Raw genomic sequence first — 21,207 nt, 5'->3', positions numbered from 1 at the left:
TTAATTAGTGTTTTTGGCTGTGGGAAGCTGGTAGCTGTTGTCATTTGTAGCCTCTGTTATACCTGGAAAATATGCTGCAGTTAGTTGTGTTCAGCATGTAGAGGCTTTTGAGTTGGCAAAAATGGGTTACCGGCCTTTGGAGCAAATAGTATGATTTGAATCATTATTAATTCATATAGTGTCTCTATTGTATGCCCCACAACCTCAGTTTTTTTTTATGGCTGCTGCTGTTTCTGCGGTTGGGCCCTCTGGCCAGAACCTTACTCTGTTTTCAGTGTTTTGATCTGCCTCTACGTTTGCCAACTGAAAAAGGCTGACTAGCTGCACACTGCATGAGGCAAGATTGAAACAGAAAATACACACTGGATTTTTTTTGTTCTCTGTCCTTCTGTGGTGTAAGCCCACTAAAGCTTAATGTGCTTCATACCTTATTGAATAACAGAGATTATTTCTTGTCAGGTGTGGGTCTTTTCACATCAACAAGAAGATTTGATTTGATGTTAATTCAACTTAACAACACTAGGGTCTGTCAAGTGCACTTGTTTGAACTGTACACTTGGAGTTTAGATAAGCAGGTTCTTACTCACTCTGGATGTAAAATTGTTATATTAAAGCTAAAATTATTTATTAATTATGTATTTTCTTATAAATGATATAAGCTCCTTTAACTACATAACTAATTTGATTTGATGGGTCATTAATAAATATGTCATTTTGTGCTATATATATATATATATATATATATATATATATATATATATATATATATCAGTGTTGTTCCTTTGATGTCGCTAAATGAGCATGAATGCAGTGCAGCTAACGATGAAATAACCCATTTGGAATATTTCCCCACTTAAGGTGATGCCATTGATATTCAAGACTCTGTGGCGTTTCTTGTTTGTCAGTTCTTTGATGAACTGACCTCAAGCACCTTGAGGAACACTCAGTAGATTTCATTTTGCAAACAATGCTAGATGTCGTTTGACCTTCACTGTTTCTTTGACTGCGTGTTGATGCATTTTATGTTTACGGATTTAAATTTTTTACATTACAGGAGCTGTATGCAAAGAGATTCTGGAGGTTCAGCTCAAAAACTCTCAGTAATGGTGACTACAAAAGAAACAATAATATATATTTTTTAAATGCTAACTATCATAAGATATTTTTCAAATGCTTGAAATATGTTCCTTCTATTTTTGTTTATATTTCTCTCATACCTAATAATACAGGATACAGAGTTGTTACATGACATTTGTCAGTTTCATGAGAGTTATGTTTTATATGTATTTTTTATTTGTTATTGAAAGTAGAGAGAAGGAGTGTGACAAGAAATAAAAGCCTAAGCTGGTATCAAAATAGAAATTTGTTACTGGCTCAAGGTGTGTTATATTGTAAGTGTCATGAGCTGGTTGTGTGGCAGGCAGAGAGAGGACCCAAAATGCAGGACTTGGCAAACAGGCTTAACTTAAGACCGAGCTTTATTTGCTGGCAACTGGCTGATTGAACAATATACTGTAACAAACAGAGCTAAGCTGGAGTAAACTAACTGAAACCACAAACCCTGAGACGCACACACACATACACACAACATGAGAAGATGACAACGACGTGACAAGGAACAGAGGAAAACTAAGGAGCTAAATACACAGGATATCGAGAGTCTGAGCAATGGGTGGAAAACACAGCTGGACAAAATCTGACCAATGAAACAAGGGAAGCAAAACTAAATGTAACGCATATAAAACGAGGGACTGTCAAAAGGAAACAAAGTGACAAGCACACTGAGACTCAAGCAAAGACACGTGAGCTTGACACTAGGACAGGGATAACAGATATAGAAACACATGATGGACTGACATAAAAAGGGGGACAGACATAAAAGCAAGCAATAGCCAAACTAGAACAGGACTGCTGAGGGGGATGCTGATGAGGACATACAGAGAAAAGACTGGGAAACTGGACATGAAAGGGAACTAAATTAAACAAGAGCCAAGAACTTAAATAACAAAAAAAAGAGGCTCCCTTAAAGTGAAGATCAGAATTTCAGTATTCTGCACAAATGAACAACAAACTCAAAAAACCTGGGTCAAAGCCCCAGGACCATGACAGTTTAAGTTTTAAATCTTATGATCTTTAATTAGAAAAGAAACACCAACAATCACTCGGAAACAGTCGGGAGGAAACCCATTGCAGCATGACTACGGGATGGTTCAGCATCACTTGATCCGTCCCTAACTATAAGCTTTTTCACAAAGGAAGGTTTTAAGCTGAATCTGAAAAATAGAGTGTCTGTCTCCTGTATCCAAACTGGGAGCTGGTTCCATAGTGGAGGGGCCTGATAGCTGAAGGCATGTCCACCTATTCTGCTTTTGAAAGCTCACAAGTAAGCCTGCAGTCTGACACGAAGTACTCGGTTAGGATAATAAGGTACAGTGGAGGTCTTCGAGATATATTGGGGTGATTATTCAAGACTATGTGCGAACAGAACAATTTTACATTTAATTCTGAATTTAACAGGGAGAAATATGGTGTCTCTTTCTTGTCCCAGTCAGTGCTGTCGCTGTAGCATATTGGATCAGCTGAAAGTTATTCAAGGTGCTTTTAGAGCTTTTAACAGCACTTTTGGAAATATGCTTACAAAAATTCTACAACAAATAGAAACACCCTATTCCAGGATGTCATTCATAGTATTACCTCAGTTTAAGTTTTTGAACTTGTAAGAGATGATTCGATGCATTATGTGCCTCAGTTTTGCCTCTTCAAGAAGTATTTCTCCTTTTTGCAGTCTGTGAGGTCTTCCAGACACCATTACCACGTTCCTCTTTTTCATGTATTCTCTGTCGTGCTTCTATTACTGTATGTTGTGCTTGACTGACCAGGTGATCCTGATATAGCAAGTCATGCAGCTGACAGCAGGAACAGCGTGTTGTCCTGGACGCCTCCACACCTGCATGTTAGATCAATTGTTTGATTGCTGTAGAAGCTGAAAGCAACCTGTTGCTTTCTCCTAACCCTTGCGATCAGTTCTTTGGTAAGAACAACAGGAGAGCACTAGTGATTGCCAACAAGTTTTTTTTAGTAGAGAAATGAATGTATAGCTCTGTTCCATAAGGTTCAGTTTGCAACAGCGTTTCTCAAGGGCTTTCTAAGCTATGACCTGATTTATTTTGGGTTGCAGGACAAATTGCAGTCTGCTTTTAATGTATATATGTGGCCTAAAAAGTGTATTTTTGCAGAAATCAGCAACACTCCAAATATAACTTTAATGTCAGATTGACCTTAGGACTAGTCAGTGGCCTTTTTTAAAGAATTACTATTACCTCAAATGTGTGCATGTCATCATGTATGACTTTAGGTGAGTGTGACTGAGTTCTTGAATTAAACAGATAATGTTCTTATGTTCTATTTAGCTTTTTCAGAACACAAAAAACTTGCTTGTAAAAAGAAAATGTGAGAATGAAGCATGACTCATGAGGACATTTTATAAATAAAAACAGCGGCTGTGGTTCTCTTTTTCCTGCCTTGCCTTTTGTCATTGTGTTGGCACTAAATAAATGAATAAAAATAAGTCAGAGCTAGTGGGCAACGTGATGGGGAAAATAAGAAAATTAAAAGAAGAGTGCATCTGTCATCTCTTTCCTTTTTGCACCACGGGATTCACACTTTGCAAAGTCTCTTATTGTAAACTGAAATGGGCTCATAAAAAACGATGAGTTTACTCATGAAGAGTACTATGAACTTCATAGTACAATAAGTGTACAGTAGGTCAGTTTGAGTTTTTCAGCCTTTAAATAAATCTTTTTTGTGACTCTATTATTAATATGAAAATTATTTCAATTATCATCAGTATCTAAACTATCCACAATTTGGGAATACAAGGAAGACACTAAAGGAAATGTTCATTCCGACTGAGTTTGTCAATTGTGTTACTTACAGTCCAAATAATAGTTTTGTAAGATGACATTATTAAAGTAAAGGCTATGTCAGCTTAATACCAATAACTGATGAGATACATTCAGTCACCTGGCTTTCATCTGAAATAAACATCACTTAAAACACTGAATGAGCTTTACCCTCTAAATGAGGCCACAGAGCTTTTCTCCTTGCCACCATATTTACCAATACAATATAGCGTAGCTGATGCTAACTCGCACTGACATAAGGGATTTTAGTCATCAGACTATACAATGTGTTCATAAAAATAAACAAATTCAGCTGACAAATAACCAAATAATCATCATTATCTCAAGAGTGACTATACATCGGTTTAAGTTTCATGTTTTATGACCCATTGCTAATCCTAATGATGTTGCTGGAACACAACCTAGCAAGCTAGAAAAGCTTTATATTTGTTGTACTAATAATTCACAATTATTTAAATGTCATATGTAATTGTTCAGCAATTGCAGTAAATTGTTTCCTCCATACTTTTGTGCAGGTTCTGGTTGAATTTTGGCATTAATCAATCAGGTTTCGATGAATATCATTGCAGAGGAGATTAGAGTGGTATTGACTGGCTGAAGGGTTGGGCCTTGTGCCAGCTCTCATTAGCGGTCTCTGTCCTTTCACCTCGGTTTGTCTCTCAGTTTTCCCTGCTGCTAATGTTTGTGCCTGCTGATTTAAACCGATGGTAGTCCTAAGTGCTTTAATAGAAATGTATTGATCACAGGGCTTGCGAGCCATTTATATCTTTTATTTTCACACAGAAAAGATAACAGGCAACCTATTTTCTGCATGTATACATTGCATTTTATGTCTTTCATTCTGCTGTTTTACAGTAAAAAAAACAAAACAAAACGTAATCTTCATGTGAAACATTTGTGTTTCATGTAAGCAGTCTGAATTCGGCCTTACCTTGAGACCTATGTCCTATCAGTACTTGGCTATTGCAAAAAGAGTTTAGTCCATTTAGGTCAGTCAACCTAAATTTTCACCCAAAGTCTTAAAGGTTTTAACTCCAAGTTTGTCTCTAGTTTTCCAGTTTTTGAAAAACTCTTTCTCTGGTATCATTATTTCCCAGGACTCCATGCCCACTATGTAGAAGCCATAGTAATCACACATTGTTGTTTCTTACTCAGCTGACCCCTATGGCCTGCTCTCTGACCGCTCACCCCTTCCACACTGCATGGTGTTTTTAGAACGAGCCTCACAGTCAGCGACCTTGGTCAGCAGCTCCAGTTTTAATCAGTGGTTGTCTTCAGATGGGGTGTCCAAACTAGCCGCTTTCTGTTTCCTTAACGAGTCTACAGTCCCGTTCTCACTTGCAGCCTATGCTGTAGCTCTCACTTGCTTTGTTTCTTTTTACATCAGGGTGATTGCCTCTTTATGAATGTGCCTGACCAGCACCTAAGGAAATTGGATACTAATTACCATTGCATGTTTAGTAATATTAATAGCTAAGCTAGCTAGGTGGCCACCCCAATTCCCACTTAGTCATATATCAATCTGGTTTTATACATAAAATTTTATATACAAATCTGCCCCTGGACTGGTTCCTTACTATCTGTTAAAATATAAAATATGTAAAAACCAAGGTCACTTTCTCTCATAATAGTTTACAAATTTTTATGTATAGAATAAACAACAAAACAACAATATTTGCTTTGTTATGCTGCCCCACTTTACAAAATAATAAGTCAGTTATAAAAGACTGGCTTCTTGTAGTTGCTCTTCAAGTTGCACTGAACCTGTTTTGACCTTGATATTTATTTTATGCAATCTGCATATTGTGTTAACTCTTGTAGACTGTGACTTTTAATAATCGTTGTGATGTCTGTTGCCCTCTTGGCCAGGTCATTCAGGGAAAAAAACAAACATTTTCTTTAATCACACTGAGACTTTTACCTAGAGAAAAATGGTAGCGTGGAGATGTATACAGAAAAAAAAACTATATAAATGAAGCACATCAGAGTTCAGACAGGGTTTGAATGTGATATCTAGCCTTATCTTTGAGTTAATGCAATTATATTGTTTTGATGTAAGCCGTTATTAATCCATTATATCCATTATATAAAATGTGTAATGACTAATCAGTTAATGCTCTATTTGTTTTCCCTCACAATAAGGTAATTTACAATGACTATCTTCCCCCATTGCCCCTCTAGGGATCACCTATTGTCCGTGTGCATCTGTCTCTTAACAAAGTTTGAATATTCTGACAAAGCTATTCCAACTTTTGAAATTAACTTTGACCGGGGGCGTGCTGGTGGCTTAAAGATAATCACATCAAGGGCATGCAGCCTGACCTGTTTTTGCATCAGTAAGTTTCTGCTCACTGAAAAGCACTTAATCGTCAGTTGTTGTCTTGGCTTTTGTGGGAATGTGAATAGCACCTTATTGATTGGAAGCAAAATGTTTTTAATGTTGTAGATGAGATTTCAGGATTGCTAGCTAATGGGAAGATGGAAGCTCGCTGCAATTTATTTTCAAGAAGAGGCCCAAATTGGAAAATCTTTACAGACATAATTAAGGCTTATCTGATAGTATTGTCAGAACTTTTCAGATGCTGTTTTTATTTATTTATTTTACCTATGCAGAAGTGTTTGTTAGGTACCAAAACACAAACATGCACAGCATTGAGATGGGTCTATCCAGAAAAGTAATGAATATAATGTAAAGAGCAGTATTGATGTTTCATCAAAGCTAATGACAGTAAAAACAATGTCCTTGTAACTGGTATTGCATTGTTTTGCCATTATTTTGCCAAATAATTTAAAACTATGTCTTTTGTTGATGTTATATTATCAGTTAGATTAGGCTTACCCTAATGGAAGGTGTTACTTTTGTCCTCTGGTTGCAACTATGGGTCAGTGCATTGTGTATGCCGCTCAAGGATATGGTATGTGGACCAGTGGAGCTACATGGAGTTCAAAGTCAGGCTCCTCCACCTGGGGTATGACCTGGATATGAAGTAGCTATGGTGTTTTGGTGTTTCAAATAAGATTTCACTATAACAGGTAATTGGTACTAGTGGGACTCTCCTTATAATAATATAGGCATGAAAGCACAAAGGGAAATGTTGTTCAGTCTTCTATGGGGCAAAACTCGTGTCCTGACAAAACATTAACAACAGTCTCTCTTGCACCTTTTCTCAGCACTATGCTTTATACTATCTTTCATACTGGATGACTACTTTCTCTTGAGCTCTGCAGAACACTTGTTTTGTTGGAAAGAACTGTACAGTGGGTTTTCATATTACTAATCCATGTAATCCAAGTAATCCAGAATTGTGGCTTGTAACGCTTGAAAATCAAATATTTGTTCAATTATTAGAATATGCCATTCTGAACTTGAGTAAATCACTATTCAAACAATATAGCTGTCTCCATCTAGTTCAATGAATGTAACCACAATCATAGGGAAGACTGTTGACTTCACTGTTATCTGAATAACGATCATCAAAACACTCCACAGAGAGGGTAAGCCACAGAAGGTCATGGCTGGAGAAGCTGGCTGTGCGGCTGCTGTATTGAAGCATATTGATAAAAAGTTGAAAAGTGTGGTAGGAAAAGTTGCACAAACAACAGAAGCTGGTGTCAGACCATCAAGAGCCACTGCAAACAGATATCCTCAGGAAAGAGGCTGCAACTGTCAGAGCTAATGTCAACCCACTCCTGAGCCAGAGACAACATTGCTTATCTGAACTAAGTAGAAAAAGAACAGTGCCAGATGCCTTTTTGGACCAATGTTCTCTTTTTAGATTAAATATTGGATTTCATTGGAAATGTTCTGTATTGTAAATCCTTCTAACTGATCATTGGAGCTATTCTAAAAATTTAGGATACTGGATTTCTCATTTACATGAGCTATAAGCCATGAACATCAAAAGTAAAGCAAAAAGGACTTGAAATATTTTAATTTAGAGGTAACCAATAAAGAATCTATGAAATTTGAACTTTCTGAATTTAAAAAACAAAAAGTTTTTTTGAGCTGTACTATACTTTAGTAGTTGGGTAGTTGACACCATATTACCAAAAGATGCCAGTGTACCTTGTTTTTATTCATTTTGTTAGCTTTTGGGCATCTTTAAATTTCTTTGCTCTCTTGCAAAACTGATAAAACTTACATATCTGTACAGTAATATGAGAGTACCACCCGCAACTGGCTAGTTTAGTGTACCACAAATGCTGGAAATGTGCTGCACTATTTACTATGTTCATCCATCACCATAAAAATGGGCACTTTAATTTATTTTAGCCAAGCCCACTGCTGACTGTAATTAGTCAAAATTGTATATTTAAAATGATTCCCATCAACTGCACTGGAGTCTTCTGTATGATTAATTTCCCTAAATGATACAAGAAAGGTAAGGACAATTAGATAATCTGTATTAGAAAGTAACCTTTGCAAAGAATTACATTTTTAGTGCAACCACATGGGAATGGGGCAGAATATCAAAAACAAGGTTGGACATTCAGAGAGTCAAGGGAATAGAGGTTCAGTGGTTGAAAGTTTTGGCTCCATGCAAGACGGCCCTGAGTTTGTACCCTTCTGCTTGCAGTTATTTTCTATGCGAGCTCCAGCTTCTCCCACAATCACAACATGCGCTTCTCCTCTTGTGAGCTTGACCAAAGTACTGGCTAAATAGATCTCCTAACGCAATGCTCCTTTAAACGATTTAATGTGATTTTCAGTGAATCCAAAAAATATACGTCCAGATGAACAGAATCAACTTTTGGAGATTTACTTACCTGGATGATTGAGAATGCATCAAGACATACCACGCATTATAAGAAAAAGAAAACACTCATTATATTAAAAAATACAAACACTGTATACAAACTACGCATTTAGAGTCTTGGTATTTGTAGCTTTGTTGTTGTGGTGAGAGATATTTCAGTTTGAAAAAGGCCGTCTCATATATTCTAACCACTGTGTATACTTGTGTTTCCAGTTCATGTGAAAGCAGGAACCTGTGAGGTAATTGCTGCACATCGATGCTGCAACAAGAACAAGATCGAAGAGCGATCCCAGACTGTCAAATGCTCCTGCTTCCCTGGACAGGTGGCAGGAACAACAAGAGCAGCTCCATCTTGTGTAGACGGTATGCCACGCTTCTCATTACAGTTTTGGTGATGATTTGAGACCAAATTCTGATTAGGGTAGAAATGTGGCACGGTGTAAACCTGTCACACCTGTCACTGTGCCTCTGGTGCTTATTTCACTGATCGTTTGGCACAAGGAGTTTCTCGTGAAGCAAAAAATACAATGTTGAGATTGCTGTTGTATAACCCAAAGGCTTCATAATCTTCAAATCAAATCACTTATCAGTTCATTCGCTCAGCTGTTTGTCTGCTTTTGAAGTTATATCAGACATGTTCAGTGGAATAGACAGAAGGCCAGGTCATTTAAAATGATGTCAAAAGTGGCCTCAGTTACAGGTGAATCGATCCCTATCTCCTCTTTTCACTGTAATATCTCTGACAAGGCTTCCATATTTTGACAGTTCTGCCTTCACTTTAGAAATGTCAGGGAAAGCTGTTTCTGCCCTATAGGCCTCCTTGAAGCAACAAAAAATCTTGACGCATAAGCTTGCTGCACGCTTTCGTTCTCCTCCTACATACAAACATTCATCCTCCACACACCTTAACACACCTGCTCACTACTCTCACTGGCTTGACATTGACCCATGCCCTGTAATTCAGGCCTGAAAACACTCTGGGGCAGGACTGTCAGGTCTCCACCACCAGCTAGAGATCAAAGTGCTCTCGTTAATCACTGTGCTGTGTATAGAAGTCAAAGGCACTTGCTGTTACTTCAGTCAGAGCAGAAGAACGCTACATATTTAAACAGCATGGTGCTAATTGTTTACTCTGCTGTTTTTCTCTTTTCCTTTATTTCCACTTTTATTTTACTCCCAGCATCCATAGTTGCACAGAAGTGGTGGTGCCAGATGCATCCCTGCATGGATGGAGAAGAGTGTAAAGTGCTGCCTGATCTCAAAGGATGGAGCTGCAGTACAGGAAACAAAGTTAAGACAACTAAGGTGTGTTGAGTTCTGTGTTTCAAAGTAAAAAGTGGGTTCGCGCCTTCATTCATTAAATTGCTAAAATCAACACAATGACACAGTGATAACAAAGTCACAGCCTAGAATAAAAGCTGTAAGAAAATGTGACCCTAAAATAACGGGGAAGTGCGAGGTGAAAGAAAAGGAAGAAAACCTAAGAAAGCACTGAAAGGTTTTTTTTTTTCATTAACTTCAGATGAATGAGATCAGAGTAGGCAGAGTAGAAGGCAGCAGGAGAGGAAGATGTGACTCACAGGGGAGAATCAGTGAAGTGTATCTTGAAGCGATCAGCTTCTGCACTGGAAGGGGGTGAGTTAAGTTCAGCAATCTATTTACTTTTAGACCTATTTTGTTGTCTAACTACAGTCAGTTTATTGTATTTTACTTAAGCTACTAATTTGGTTGCAGCATTTAGATGAGGTATTCGGCAATGCAGCAGGCTCTGGGGCAGACCAGGATGTAAAGGGAAGCTGCTGCTGAAATGTACTCTTCCATGCAATACAATTAAAGCCAAAGAATTCTGGCCTCAACCCTCAGTTTATTTTGGCACAACTGAACTCAAAAGCAATTTTATCCACAAAATACCAAGGAATGTGTAAAATGAAGATTGGTATAGCTAACCAGAAAACAAATCTAGTTTTGTTATATTAGCAAAATAGTAGCAATAGAACTTAACGTACAATAGGCTAAAGTAGGTAGTTTGGACAATTTCTGACTGTGTTCAATCATCCAAATTCTAGATTATGTTAGGAAAATTCGGTTGGTTTATGTGAACAAACTGCCTGGCTTGAGCTGCAGGAGGCAGGACACGGGATGACCGCTCAAGTGTTGTTAAATACACCAGACAATTACATCCTCTTTTCCCACCTTGGCACAATCATTGAAACTTTGTAGGGAGCTGACAGGCTAAATGCGTTTACCGTATTTACTGTTGACTTATCATATGTAAGAGAATATGCACAAAGGGAATTGTCAGGAAAGAGATGGCTGTTTGGAGACACATCACTTTTATTAGTATTTTGAAAAACAAGTTATGGGTACATATTTGTATAACTTTTTAGGTATATGTACAAGTAGCGGTAATTACAAGTATGAAACATGTACTGTGCTTCATAAATGAGTAACAAATGTAGTACATAACAATAACCTACAGCACACCAGAAAAATAGATTCGGCCTACCTTTTAGGCTCAGGTGCAGTGACACGGCTTTAACAAGAAGAAAAGTCAGTCATTCACCACCATCTTTCTCTTCTTCCTGCGCACTAAAACCACCAAAGTCCTCTTCTCCAGTGTCGGATACGAACAGGCTCAGGATGGCTTCGTCATCCACTCTCCGCTTCTCTCCTTCGTTGTCACTTTCAAAACCAAAGAAATCCTCGTTGTCAGTGTCAGAGTCGAACACCCTCAGAAGGGCCGTGGCGGTGTCCTCCTCTCCATCATGCAGCAGTCCAGCCCTTCGAAATCCGTTGGTGATCGTGGATGTTTTCACACTTTTCCACGCTGTCAGAATCCACTGGTGGAGTTGGGCATAACTTGCTTTTCGCAAGTTTATCGCCGCTCATCATCCACGCCTCCCGCTGAACGCGTAGCGCTACTTTGAATTTTGTTTTTCGCGCTACTTCGTACAGCACTATGTTGCCTGGCGGACGGACATGTGACCAACATACCACTCTTGAACCCCGATCCTTCCGCCAGGCAACGTAGTGCCGTACAACAGTGGAACAAACAAAACAAATCCTCTTACGATACCACAAAAATCATGGACAATCCATAGAAAAGCAGCACCTGACTAAAAGCCGCAGGGTTGAAAGCTTGTGCAAAAAGTAGCTGCTTATAGCCCGACAATTACGGTAATATATGATCCAACTGCGTCAGCCATGGAGTGAAAGGTGCCAGTTTAAAACTGTTTTGGACTGAAAATCTCAATCAGGCTTTCTGGAAAACGCTTGGTTCCAAGTAAAGAAGGCAATAAAAATGCATGGTATCGTACACTGACTGGATATTTTACAAGGTACACGTTGCTGGTATCAGTCTGGATCCTCTATTGCCTTTGTGGCATAGATTTAACAAGGTGCTGGAAATGTTCCTCAGAGATTTTGGTCCATATCAGCATAACAGCATCATACGGTTGCTGCAAATTTGTCAGCTGCACATTGCTGACTGAGATCAAGATTGTGGAAGCCATTTGAGTGCAGTTACTTTCCAGAAACCAGTTAGAGATGATTTGAGGTTTGTGACATGGTATATTAATCCTGTTGGAAGCAGCCATCCAATGATGGGTACTAACATGTGAATTTTTCAGCAGAAAATGATAAAGAAGAAGAATTATTAAATATCAGATGTCTAATTTAAGCGATTCTGTGTGAATTGTAGCCTAGCTGACAGGAGTAACATTAATGTGGTCTTCTGCTGCTGATGGAGGCCACATACTTCAAGGTTCAATGCTGTTGTACATTCAGAGATTTGTTCTATTACTAGTTTTTGCACCATTCACTCTAAATTGTAGTGATGGTCGTACAGGAAAATCTCAGTAGATCACCAGTTTCTGAATTACTCAGGACAGCCTGTCTCACACCAAAAACCATGTCACATTCAAAGTCACTTAAATGAGAAAGTGGGAAGAAAGGTCCCACTTTTCTTCCCATCAAGATGTCAGCAGGTCATCTTCACCATGTCTACATGTGATTGACTGAATAGTTATTTGTGTTGAACAGGTGTACCTAATAAAGTTTTCCATTAGTGTATACATATGCTGAACACATTATAGTAGATGTCAAATTAAGAAATAGAATATCACACATTCATATACTGATGATAGGTATGTTATCGGACCGATATAGAGATATGTTCCCTGAGCTACATCATAACAATGCATATAAATAGAGATACTGCCAAACCTTCACCATGTTCTTAAACAACTTTGGAGATGATCTGAGATAAATATAGCATATGCTGTATATTTTATTATGGCTTTAGTTTATTTTATATTTAGCTCCTGTTAAGCAACATTCAAAAGGAATACGTATTTAATCAGAGCTAATTGTTGTAACATTAGTCACAACTGGTTTCTTTAAACTTTTTCTGTCAGAATGTAATTTTTTGGGGATTTAAGAGATAATCTGACATATTTAAATAGCACTTGTGATGAATTACAATTATTAAATCATGAAATGAGCTCAGGGTTTTAATCACAAGTTGACAGTTGAGCTTGTTTTAAGACAGCCAGCCTGCAAAATATTTAGTGTCAAAATGATTACTGGATATTCATTTTGTGCTTCATTAATATATGCAATAAGACATTTGTCTTTTTTCTGCTTGCATAATTTCACACTCAAAGAAATTAAATCATTACAGGCTGAAAGTCAGATATAATCTTTTATATGACTAGAATAAATATAGAAATACAATTATCATGAGAGTCTGCACTGTCAGTTGGTAGTTGACTACTTTGTAAGCAAAAAACAATTATCGTATCTGTAACAGACAATGTGATTGTACACCACTGAGGTCACTGATACAAGATGGAAACTGCAGCCTCTGATGAACGAAATGTTTCGCATGACTGATCAGATTCGTATACCATGTTGCCATCTCATCCTCAAGGTTTCTGCATTAAGGTTAAGTGAGAGGAGGCTTGAATCACAGCCTGCCTTCGAATAGGCTTGCATTTGACTTCCAAAGTGCAAGAGAGAAGCAAAACAAAGGCAAGCAATGGCAGGAGAAAGACAAACAAACAACGAACAAATATTCCCCCAGGAAGCAAAATTGTCGAGTGGGATATGCTGAAGGAGCCAGGAGGGCTCAAGCTGGAGCACTTCTGGAGATTAATAGAGGTTATCTGGAAGTGTGTTTTGGGTTTGAGGGTGTGGTGGACCTGAAGTGGATGGTAGGTGAGGAGGGGGGACACAGTAGGCCCTTAGCCATCCATCACGGTCCACTGTTTGACTCACCAAACGCCTGTAGTTGAGCTGCCTCTTCCATTATTCATGGCTACAGGAGGCTGGGATGAAGCAGAGCTTTTTATTTTAGCCGGGTTAATAATTCATGCCCTCTCACACAGCCATGGGAAAGCAGAAACAGAGGCACAGACGAGCAGGGGTCCAGGTGGCTAGTAGAACCCGTCAGAACCTCGACTCTTTTTTGATTAGGGAGTCAGCGGGGGTCGCTCCATGCTCATGGCCTTGCTACCTCCCACAGAGAGCAAGCCAGGGACGGCTTATGTTTGCTAGAGGGCTCTGTACCTGAGTATCTCAACAGTTAACATCATTCCAAGGAATGAAGGGAGGGTTTCCTGAGGACTGAGCTCAGGTTCTTAAGTGTGGCATTGGTGCAGTAAATGTTTCTGTGAAGTCTATTACTCTCTGAATAGAAATCCCAACAAATGAAACTGGAGCATATCCAAAAAAAGTATTTCAATGATACAAAATGTAAGCCTTTTAAGTCTTGGTTACAACTTAGGTTGAAAGACATAAACCCTGGTGAAAATTATATTTTACACTCCATTTTTTAGATAATACGTGATTTGGGTAAAGTGTAAAAAGTCCAATAACAGTCATAATTACATTAATTTAAGTAAGTCCGTGTACAGAACGGGAAAGGTCAGAGGTAGCCTGGTTTCACAGTACACTGCATATTGGTTTCTTTGAACTTAGGACTTGCAAGTTTACAGTTTGTTTTGGCTTCACAGTTTTTATCGGTGTCTTTACAAAACCAGTGGGCAGAAATGCTTTAGAGAACAAAAGGTAACCCCACTGTTGTTTACAATACTGCTTTAAGACTGAGCTCAGTTTAAACTCTTCAGTCTGTAAGTTATTTTTCATATTTGGAACATTAAGGGTCCAGAACAGACTTTGCAGTACATGCCTCCTACAGTACTTATTGCCCAGCAGTGTTGCTTCGATTAAAAAGAAGTGTCAATTCAGTTATGATGAAGTCACATCAGTAAAGTAGATGTCTTAACACCTCCCTAGGCCCCTTTTCAGACAGCTACAGTTGTTACCTTTTTCTCAGCATGTCCAGCAGCAGCTAGCGTTATGGTCCTGCTCGTAATGTCAGGAATTATAACCTCGGCTGTTCCTGCTTTTCACTTCTCATCAATCAGAAGACAAAACAAAAAGAGAGGCTTTCCACTTGACAGGTGCCGCTTGTAGAGAATGTGTTGAAGTGTGTTGATTGATAGCTGTCCAAGAGAGATTTTTTTTCCTGTAAAAAAAAAAAAGTGAAAATATCTCTTGTTCTCTCTAACATAACTGTGTAAAGTGTATGCATTTTAGCTACAATGTATCAGATAAATTATAGGTGCAGTTCAGCTGAGAGAACAAATAACCCTAGCTGGAATCTAATGTTTTCCGAGACCCCAGATAATATCCACATGAGAAAATAAGTTTTACTGGCCAAAATATAACGGAAAATGTGTATTGTTAAAACAACAAGAAAGAATTAAGCATGAGAAATTCCTTTAAATAGATGGTTTATACTCCAACACAAAGGTAAATTCATTGAAAGGTAATGGAAAAGCAGAACAGTGCTGATGCTGGTTATTCACACTATATCTGGTCTCAAAACAAACCTGTTAGTCCAAAGCTGCTAGTCCAGTAATGACAAGCAACCTTATTGGAATTTCTTTCCACCGACCAGGCCTGAAATAAACTCTCATCATTACACATCTGCCAACTGGGAACCCTATACCATCTTCTAATTGATTAAAATGACTATAAAAGAAAATATCAATGAACACAATGGTAGTTTTTTCTTGAAACTGAATCCCAACTATATTGCCAGTCGAAAGCATGAGAATAAAACTGGTATTTAGAGTTAAAAGGCAGGGAAATGCTCAGCAAATGTTTAATCAATAGACAGCTCAGAAAGATCAGCCAAATAAGTTTAATGACAGTTGTTTTGCTTTTTAAATCATTGATCAAGGCTGACATCAACTGTGTAATTTGCACAATGAAAACTCGAGAATTCTCCAATATTTCTCGACGAGAGTAAAAAAGTTATTAGAACTGTGAATTAGTCTTTTTGTTACTTAACAATGATAAGCTCATTCTCATGGATGTGGCAATAGTGTATAGACAAATGTGCTCCTGCATACGTGTGCTTCAGTAGCTATCCATCCAAAGCGGAGTCTTAGATTGTTAATGTGACTGACCTGCAGTTGAACAGTCAAGTGTGGTCTTTTATCCTGAAGCAACTTAAGCATTAAACCCAAAGGAGCTGACTTCTGCTGATTCCCCTTTGTGTGTTTACTCCCCAGCAATCATCACAATGACACCCAGAAACCAATGAATGCTAATTGCTTTGATAAGCTTTTGCTAGGCTTAAGGTTTTTGTGACTGCTAACATTGTTTTGCTGTGGTTTTACTCTGTTTAGTGTCCAAGCTTTTTCTCTCTGTCACTAGTTCTTTAAGAGGTCAAATGCCCGTTAGAATCTGCTTCTGCAGTCACAAATGTGTTTGTACTTGTACTTTTCTAACTTTCCTTTTACAATAGAAAACATCTTCAGTGTATAAAAGAAGTTGTGGGGTTTTCACAGTTACTGCGCAATAAAGTGAAATGTAATAATTAAAAATTAAATATTATAAATAAGGATGCAATGTGTCATAGAAAAGACTGTGTGTGTATGGTGGTAATTTACCGGCACAAATACAGGATGCAGAAGACAGGAGTAAAATATTAACAAGCTTTTAATGCTGATAAGTCAAGAAATTACAAAGTCTAACATCTGGGGATAAACAAAGAGCAAAACCAAGGAATCCAAACATCCAAGATTTATTGGAATGTACAAGAAGCACTAGGAATCCCAATACAGGAAATGTTCTACTACAAGGACACACAACTACACATACAACACAACAAATAACAAATGGGAGAAGTAATGGGTGGGGAACTAACACAGCTGAAGATGATGAACATAACGAGACAGGGCAAGTTAAAGTCAGTACCAGACAGAACAGCTAGCAAATCAAGCAGGAAGTAAAACACAACTAAACAGGCAAAGGGATTAAGCAATTCTGATTCAACAGATAGATTTTTTTTGTTTTGTTTGTTAGTTTTTAACAATACAATAATAATAAGTGCAAATCTAATAATGGATGGCCTGAAAACAGAAATACAGATGAGGTTTTTGTAAAAATGTACCAATTTTTTGTACTTTTAACATAACATTTTATAGTAGTTTCTTTAGAAAGCATAAAATAAAATAATCTTCCCCCCAACCACGGAGATACGCACGCACGCACGCACACAATGCTTGAAACATCAAGTTAAAACTGAGGGATATCTTCCAATTTACACGTAGTGTAAAAACTGCAGAAAGGGTTTAAGGTGTCCTTTGAGAAGGAATGATAGTAAAAAAACAAAATAAATCAGTTTAGACTTGAGGAAAATGAAATGCTGATGCTCACAAATCAGGGACATGGCATTATCACAACATTTTAAACTGTCATGAACTAGAGTGAGAAGTATCATGAAGAAATTCAAAGAGTGCTGCGCAGTAGAAAACAAGCTTGAAGGAGGTTTGATGCAAAAGATTTCAAAGACTCTGGAGAGAAATACTGTAGTCTCAAATAAGACAATCATGAGAACCCCGAACAGAAATTACCTGGGAGGTTGCCGAGCAAGAAAACCTCCACGTCTGCAGAAGAGACCTTCAAACCGCTATCAAATGTTAAGGCCAACTTGGAGAAATACTATGCATACTAGAAGTGTGTTGTTTTTAAACATCCAAAATAAAACTAGCATGTTTGGAAAAGCTTTTGCAAAAATTCCTTGTTCTGTTTAACCGCACTTTGGAAATACTGAACTTTTCATAGGGGGCTAATAATTCTACCCTCATGTGTATTTGTGCATTTCACTGTAGGTCACACTAGGACACTGTAGCAGTAATAATGTGCCGAAATTTTTCTCTTATACCGTTGACAAAATCGCCAGACCTAACTTCATGTTAAGCCACACCATGAATCTACTCCGTTTACAGCTTCCTGCAAAAGTAATATAAGACCTACTAATTTTCAAATTGTCTCTCACACCCGTGATTCCCGAGGACTGCCACATGGAAGTGAAAATTAAATTGTGGCTCCCCAAACAGCAAGCTCTGTATTATCAGCTGCAGCTCTAAGCAGCAGAAAAATCACACTTCAATACAGCTTTTGGATTGCTTTGCTCAGAACACTGATTGTGTGTGGTAAAGTCCTTATTGATTCAACTGGTGAGACCCCGCTAACTTCTAACTGAATAGCACTAAAGTGCAAATATTCACACAGGAACACCTGTTCTTATATCAACCTTTCTGCCTGTCTGTCTCTGTGTTTGCATGTGTGTGTGTGTGTCTGTGTTGGTATTAAAGTGTGTCTAGCATCACAGGCCAAGTCACAGAGTCACTTGTGTTCTACTTTTTAAAGGGCAAACCAACAAAGAACAGCATTCACCTCCCAGAGTATTTTTAGAGATTTGCTTAAAGTGAGCGTAGTAGCTACAAACTGCATCTTTCAATCCATTATATTAATATTCATGAAAACATCTGAGAATACTTATTCCAGTTGTATGCCATCATGAATAATAATATTCCCTTTGTCTGCATGGAAATCATTGACTAAGATGCAAACTGCATTACATCTGACTACTACTGAGTGCCATTTTTTTTTTTTGCTAAGTAAGAGCTCAGGTTTTAGAATTATAAACATACCATGCTGGGAATATGAGCACCTTGAACCTGTCAGACTTTCAAGAGATATAAATTGCTAAAGATGTAGCATCAAAACAAGAACTTTTTTTTTAATGGAAAAGTTATTATTCCAAGGCGAGTCAGATGGTAAGAATCGATAGCAACGGTAATGGATATTTTTTTAATACTAGCTTGATTTTTGTATATTTAAAGTTCGATCATTTACTTTAATATTAAAGTATTTTAACAATTTCTTTACTAGTTTGATACTTGGTGTTTAGGAGTTAGAACCAGGCATGCTCAGCAGAGGTACACAGCAGTGGCTGGTGCTGGATGAAAATGTAAGACATCACTATAACTACAACAGTTAATTCTACAAAGAACACTGTCTGGTGATTGTGTTGTGAACATCTGTGCTGTGAACATCTGCATATAATGTGAATATTGTTTTTTGAATTATTTAAATATTTTTGTCTCGACTAATGTACTGGATCAAAAGGCAAACACGGCCATAAAGCTCTGCCGCTAAAATAATCAGCAATCACCAATGCTAATGTTCATTAAGCGTTTTATTTATGCTCAGCATCCACATGCATTCCAAGGTCAATGTGTGCAACTTTTAGAAGTTCTCAGTCATAATGAAGCAAAAACATTATGCTCTTTTATTATAACAGCAGCAGTGTGGTATTTTTTTGTGTGATAATTTTCACATTTTGATTATGAGTGATCATGAGTGTCAGAAATGTATTTTGGATTTTTTAATGAATAGATAGGTTAGTCTGTTTCAAATCATCACATGTTTAAAACATTTAGATTTTAAATATTTCTAGAACATCTTAGACAATTTTCTTAGTTATATATAGTAACCCAGGTCATCTTCCAATTATATTGGAATTCAAGTAAGCAATCTACTGATAGTTTTTTTTCTGTCATATTTGCTCAACCCATCATGACAGTTGAATGGAAATAGCCTTTTCCTCATGTTTGTGATTTGGCACACTTATATTTGCATATGTGCCAAATTACAAGTCCTGATTCAATGTTATGGTAAGAAAAGCTAGGGAAGTGTTTGTCTTCACTGGTTTTTGAGATATCCATGCTCAAACAACGCCTCAGATTTCAATGTGTGAAAAAATACCTGAAAGTGGGCAGGTTTAAAACAAACAACCTAAAACAAACAAACCTCCACCAACAGTTTATGCCATAACTGGCCTCATAAATAGTCAAATAAGAACACAACCCATTTGCAGTATTTCCTTCTGCTTCCTAACTTCTTATTTCTTCCCTGTCTCTAGGTCACCCGATAGTCGTCTGTTTCAAGGATAACCTCATTTGAAACCAGACACTGTTTCTTTGATCAACACCGTTGGACAATTGGATGTCGTGTTTTCAGAATTGGTGGTAACCAGGGACCAATGAGGACAACAATCACGGACATTCCAGTGAATGAATGGAGGACCAGGGAACATTGTATAAGACTACATATCCAAACAAATTCCTGACATTTGATCTAGCATCAACAGTAGCTGTCTCTGAACTCTACTGCCCACCAAATCTCTCTTTGTATTATAGTTTTATTCCTTTGGACTAGCGATCTCAACAGTGAAGATATATATTGACTAAAGGACTCTGGATAACAGAAAAAAAATCACTCTTGAAACAAAACCATGTGATGTGAAACTTTTGTGTTATTTTTTTTGCCGCAAAGAGCCCCAGGACTCTTGATGCATATCTGTGTTGATCTTGTGAGATCATAAGCATTTCCGTTCCTTTTAGCCTTATGGAGCAGATATCTCTTCTGTTTCTTTTTGTTAATTTAAAGTGTTTTGTCTTTTTTAAGTTTGTTAGGATGTCAAGTCTTCTTTCTGAAAGACAAAAAGACAATGCCACAACAATGAAACCAAGAAAAAAATGTAAGATGTTTCACTACAGCTCACCAAGGGTCAACATAGCTCAGTTCTGCCAAAATGTTTTAATGGTATCTGTTGTTTTCAAAGCCTGGTGACTACTATTCATTACAAATGTCAGTATTATATCAATAAATCTAACTTAATGGATATTGCTGTTTAAAAAAGAAAGTTTGATTTTTATTTTTTATTTTTTTACAGTTTCTCTTTCTGTTTGGGCATTTTGCATACCAGGCCATAGTGCTGTATAGGCAGGAGCTGTTGGGACTTAAAATTAGCAGGTCAAGCAAATAATCTGACAAAAAAAGCAGGAAGAGGGGGAGAGCTCACAGCTAATCAAGGTTGTGTTCATGGTGGATTTGAAATCTGAAAATCAGCAAATGCAAAAGTAGGCCATGTTCAAAAATACAAATGGGTGAAATCTCATTGCACTGTTCTTCTCAAAATTAACAGACTTAAAAAAAAGTATCTGAAATCTGGTCCAGGGAGATAATTATCTCTTACCCTAAACAACCTTAATCCTATTTGGTTCATTTCCCAAAGTAGATGTTAGTGTCATCCTTGGTTTATTGCATTAAATTAATGCTACCCATCACAATCAAATTATAGGACTTATTTACTTGTTTTT

The 21,207-nt window shown here is 37.6% G+C and overlaps 1 protein-coding gene across 1 annotated transcript in view; it reads left to right on the top strand.

Annotated features, from left to right (window-relative positions):
- tafa3a (TAFA chemokine like family member 3a) overlaps positions 1 to 20,306 on the top strand; it is a 101,298-nt gene extending 80,992 nt beyond the window's left edge. The window contains exons 3-5 of the mRNA XM_040006981.1: positions 8,894 to 9,043; positions 9,861 to 9,985; positions 19,968 to 20,306. Of these exons, the coding sequence (XP_039862915.1) occupies positions 8,894 to 9,043; positions 9,861 to 9,985; positions 19,968 to 19,979 (287 nt within the window). The 3' untranslated portion in view covers positions 19,980 to 20,306. The remainder of the gene's footprint in view (positions 1 to 8,893; positions 9,044 to 9,860; positions 9,986 to 19,967) is intronic.
- The last annotated feature ends 901 nt before the right edge of the window (positions 20,307 to 21,207 follow it).

This window comes from Simochromis diagramma, unplaced genomic scaffold, assembly GCF_900408965.1.
Source record: "Simochromis diagramma unplaced genomic scaffold, fSimDia1.1 OVJJ01000320.1, whole genome shotgun sequence".
Classification (NCBI taxonomy): Eukaryota; Metazoa; Chordata; class Actinopteri; order Cichliformes; family Cichlidae; genus Simochromis; species Simochromis diagramma.
The sequence above is the reverse complement of the archived record's forward strand: the minus strand, read 5'-3'. Positions and strand labels throughout refer to the sequence as shown.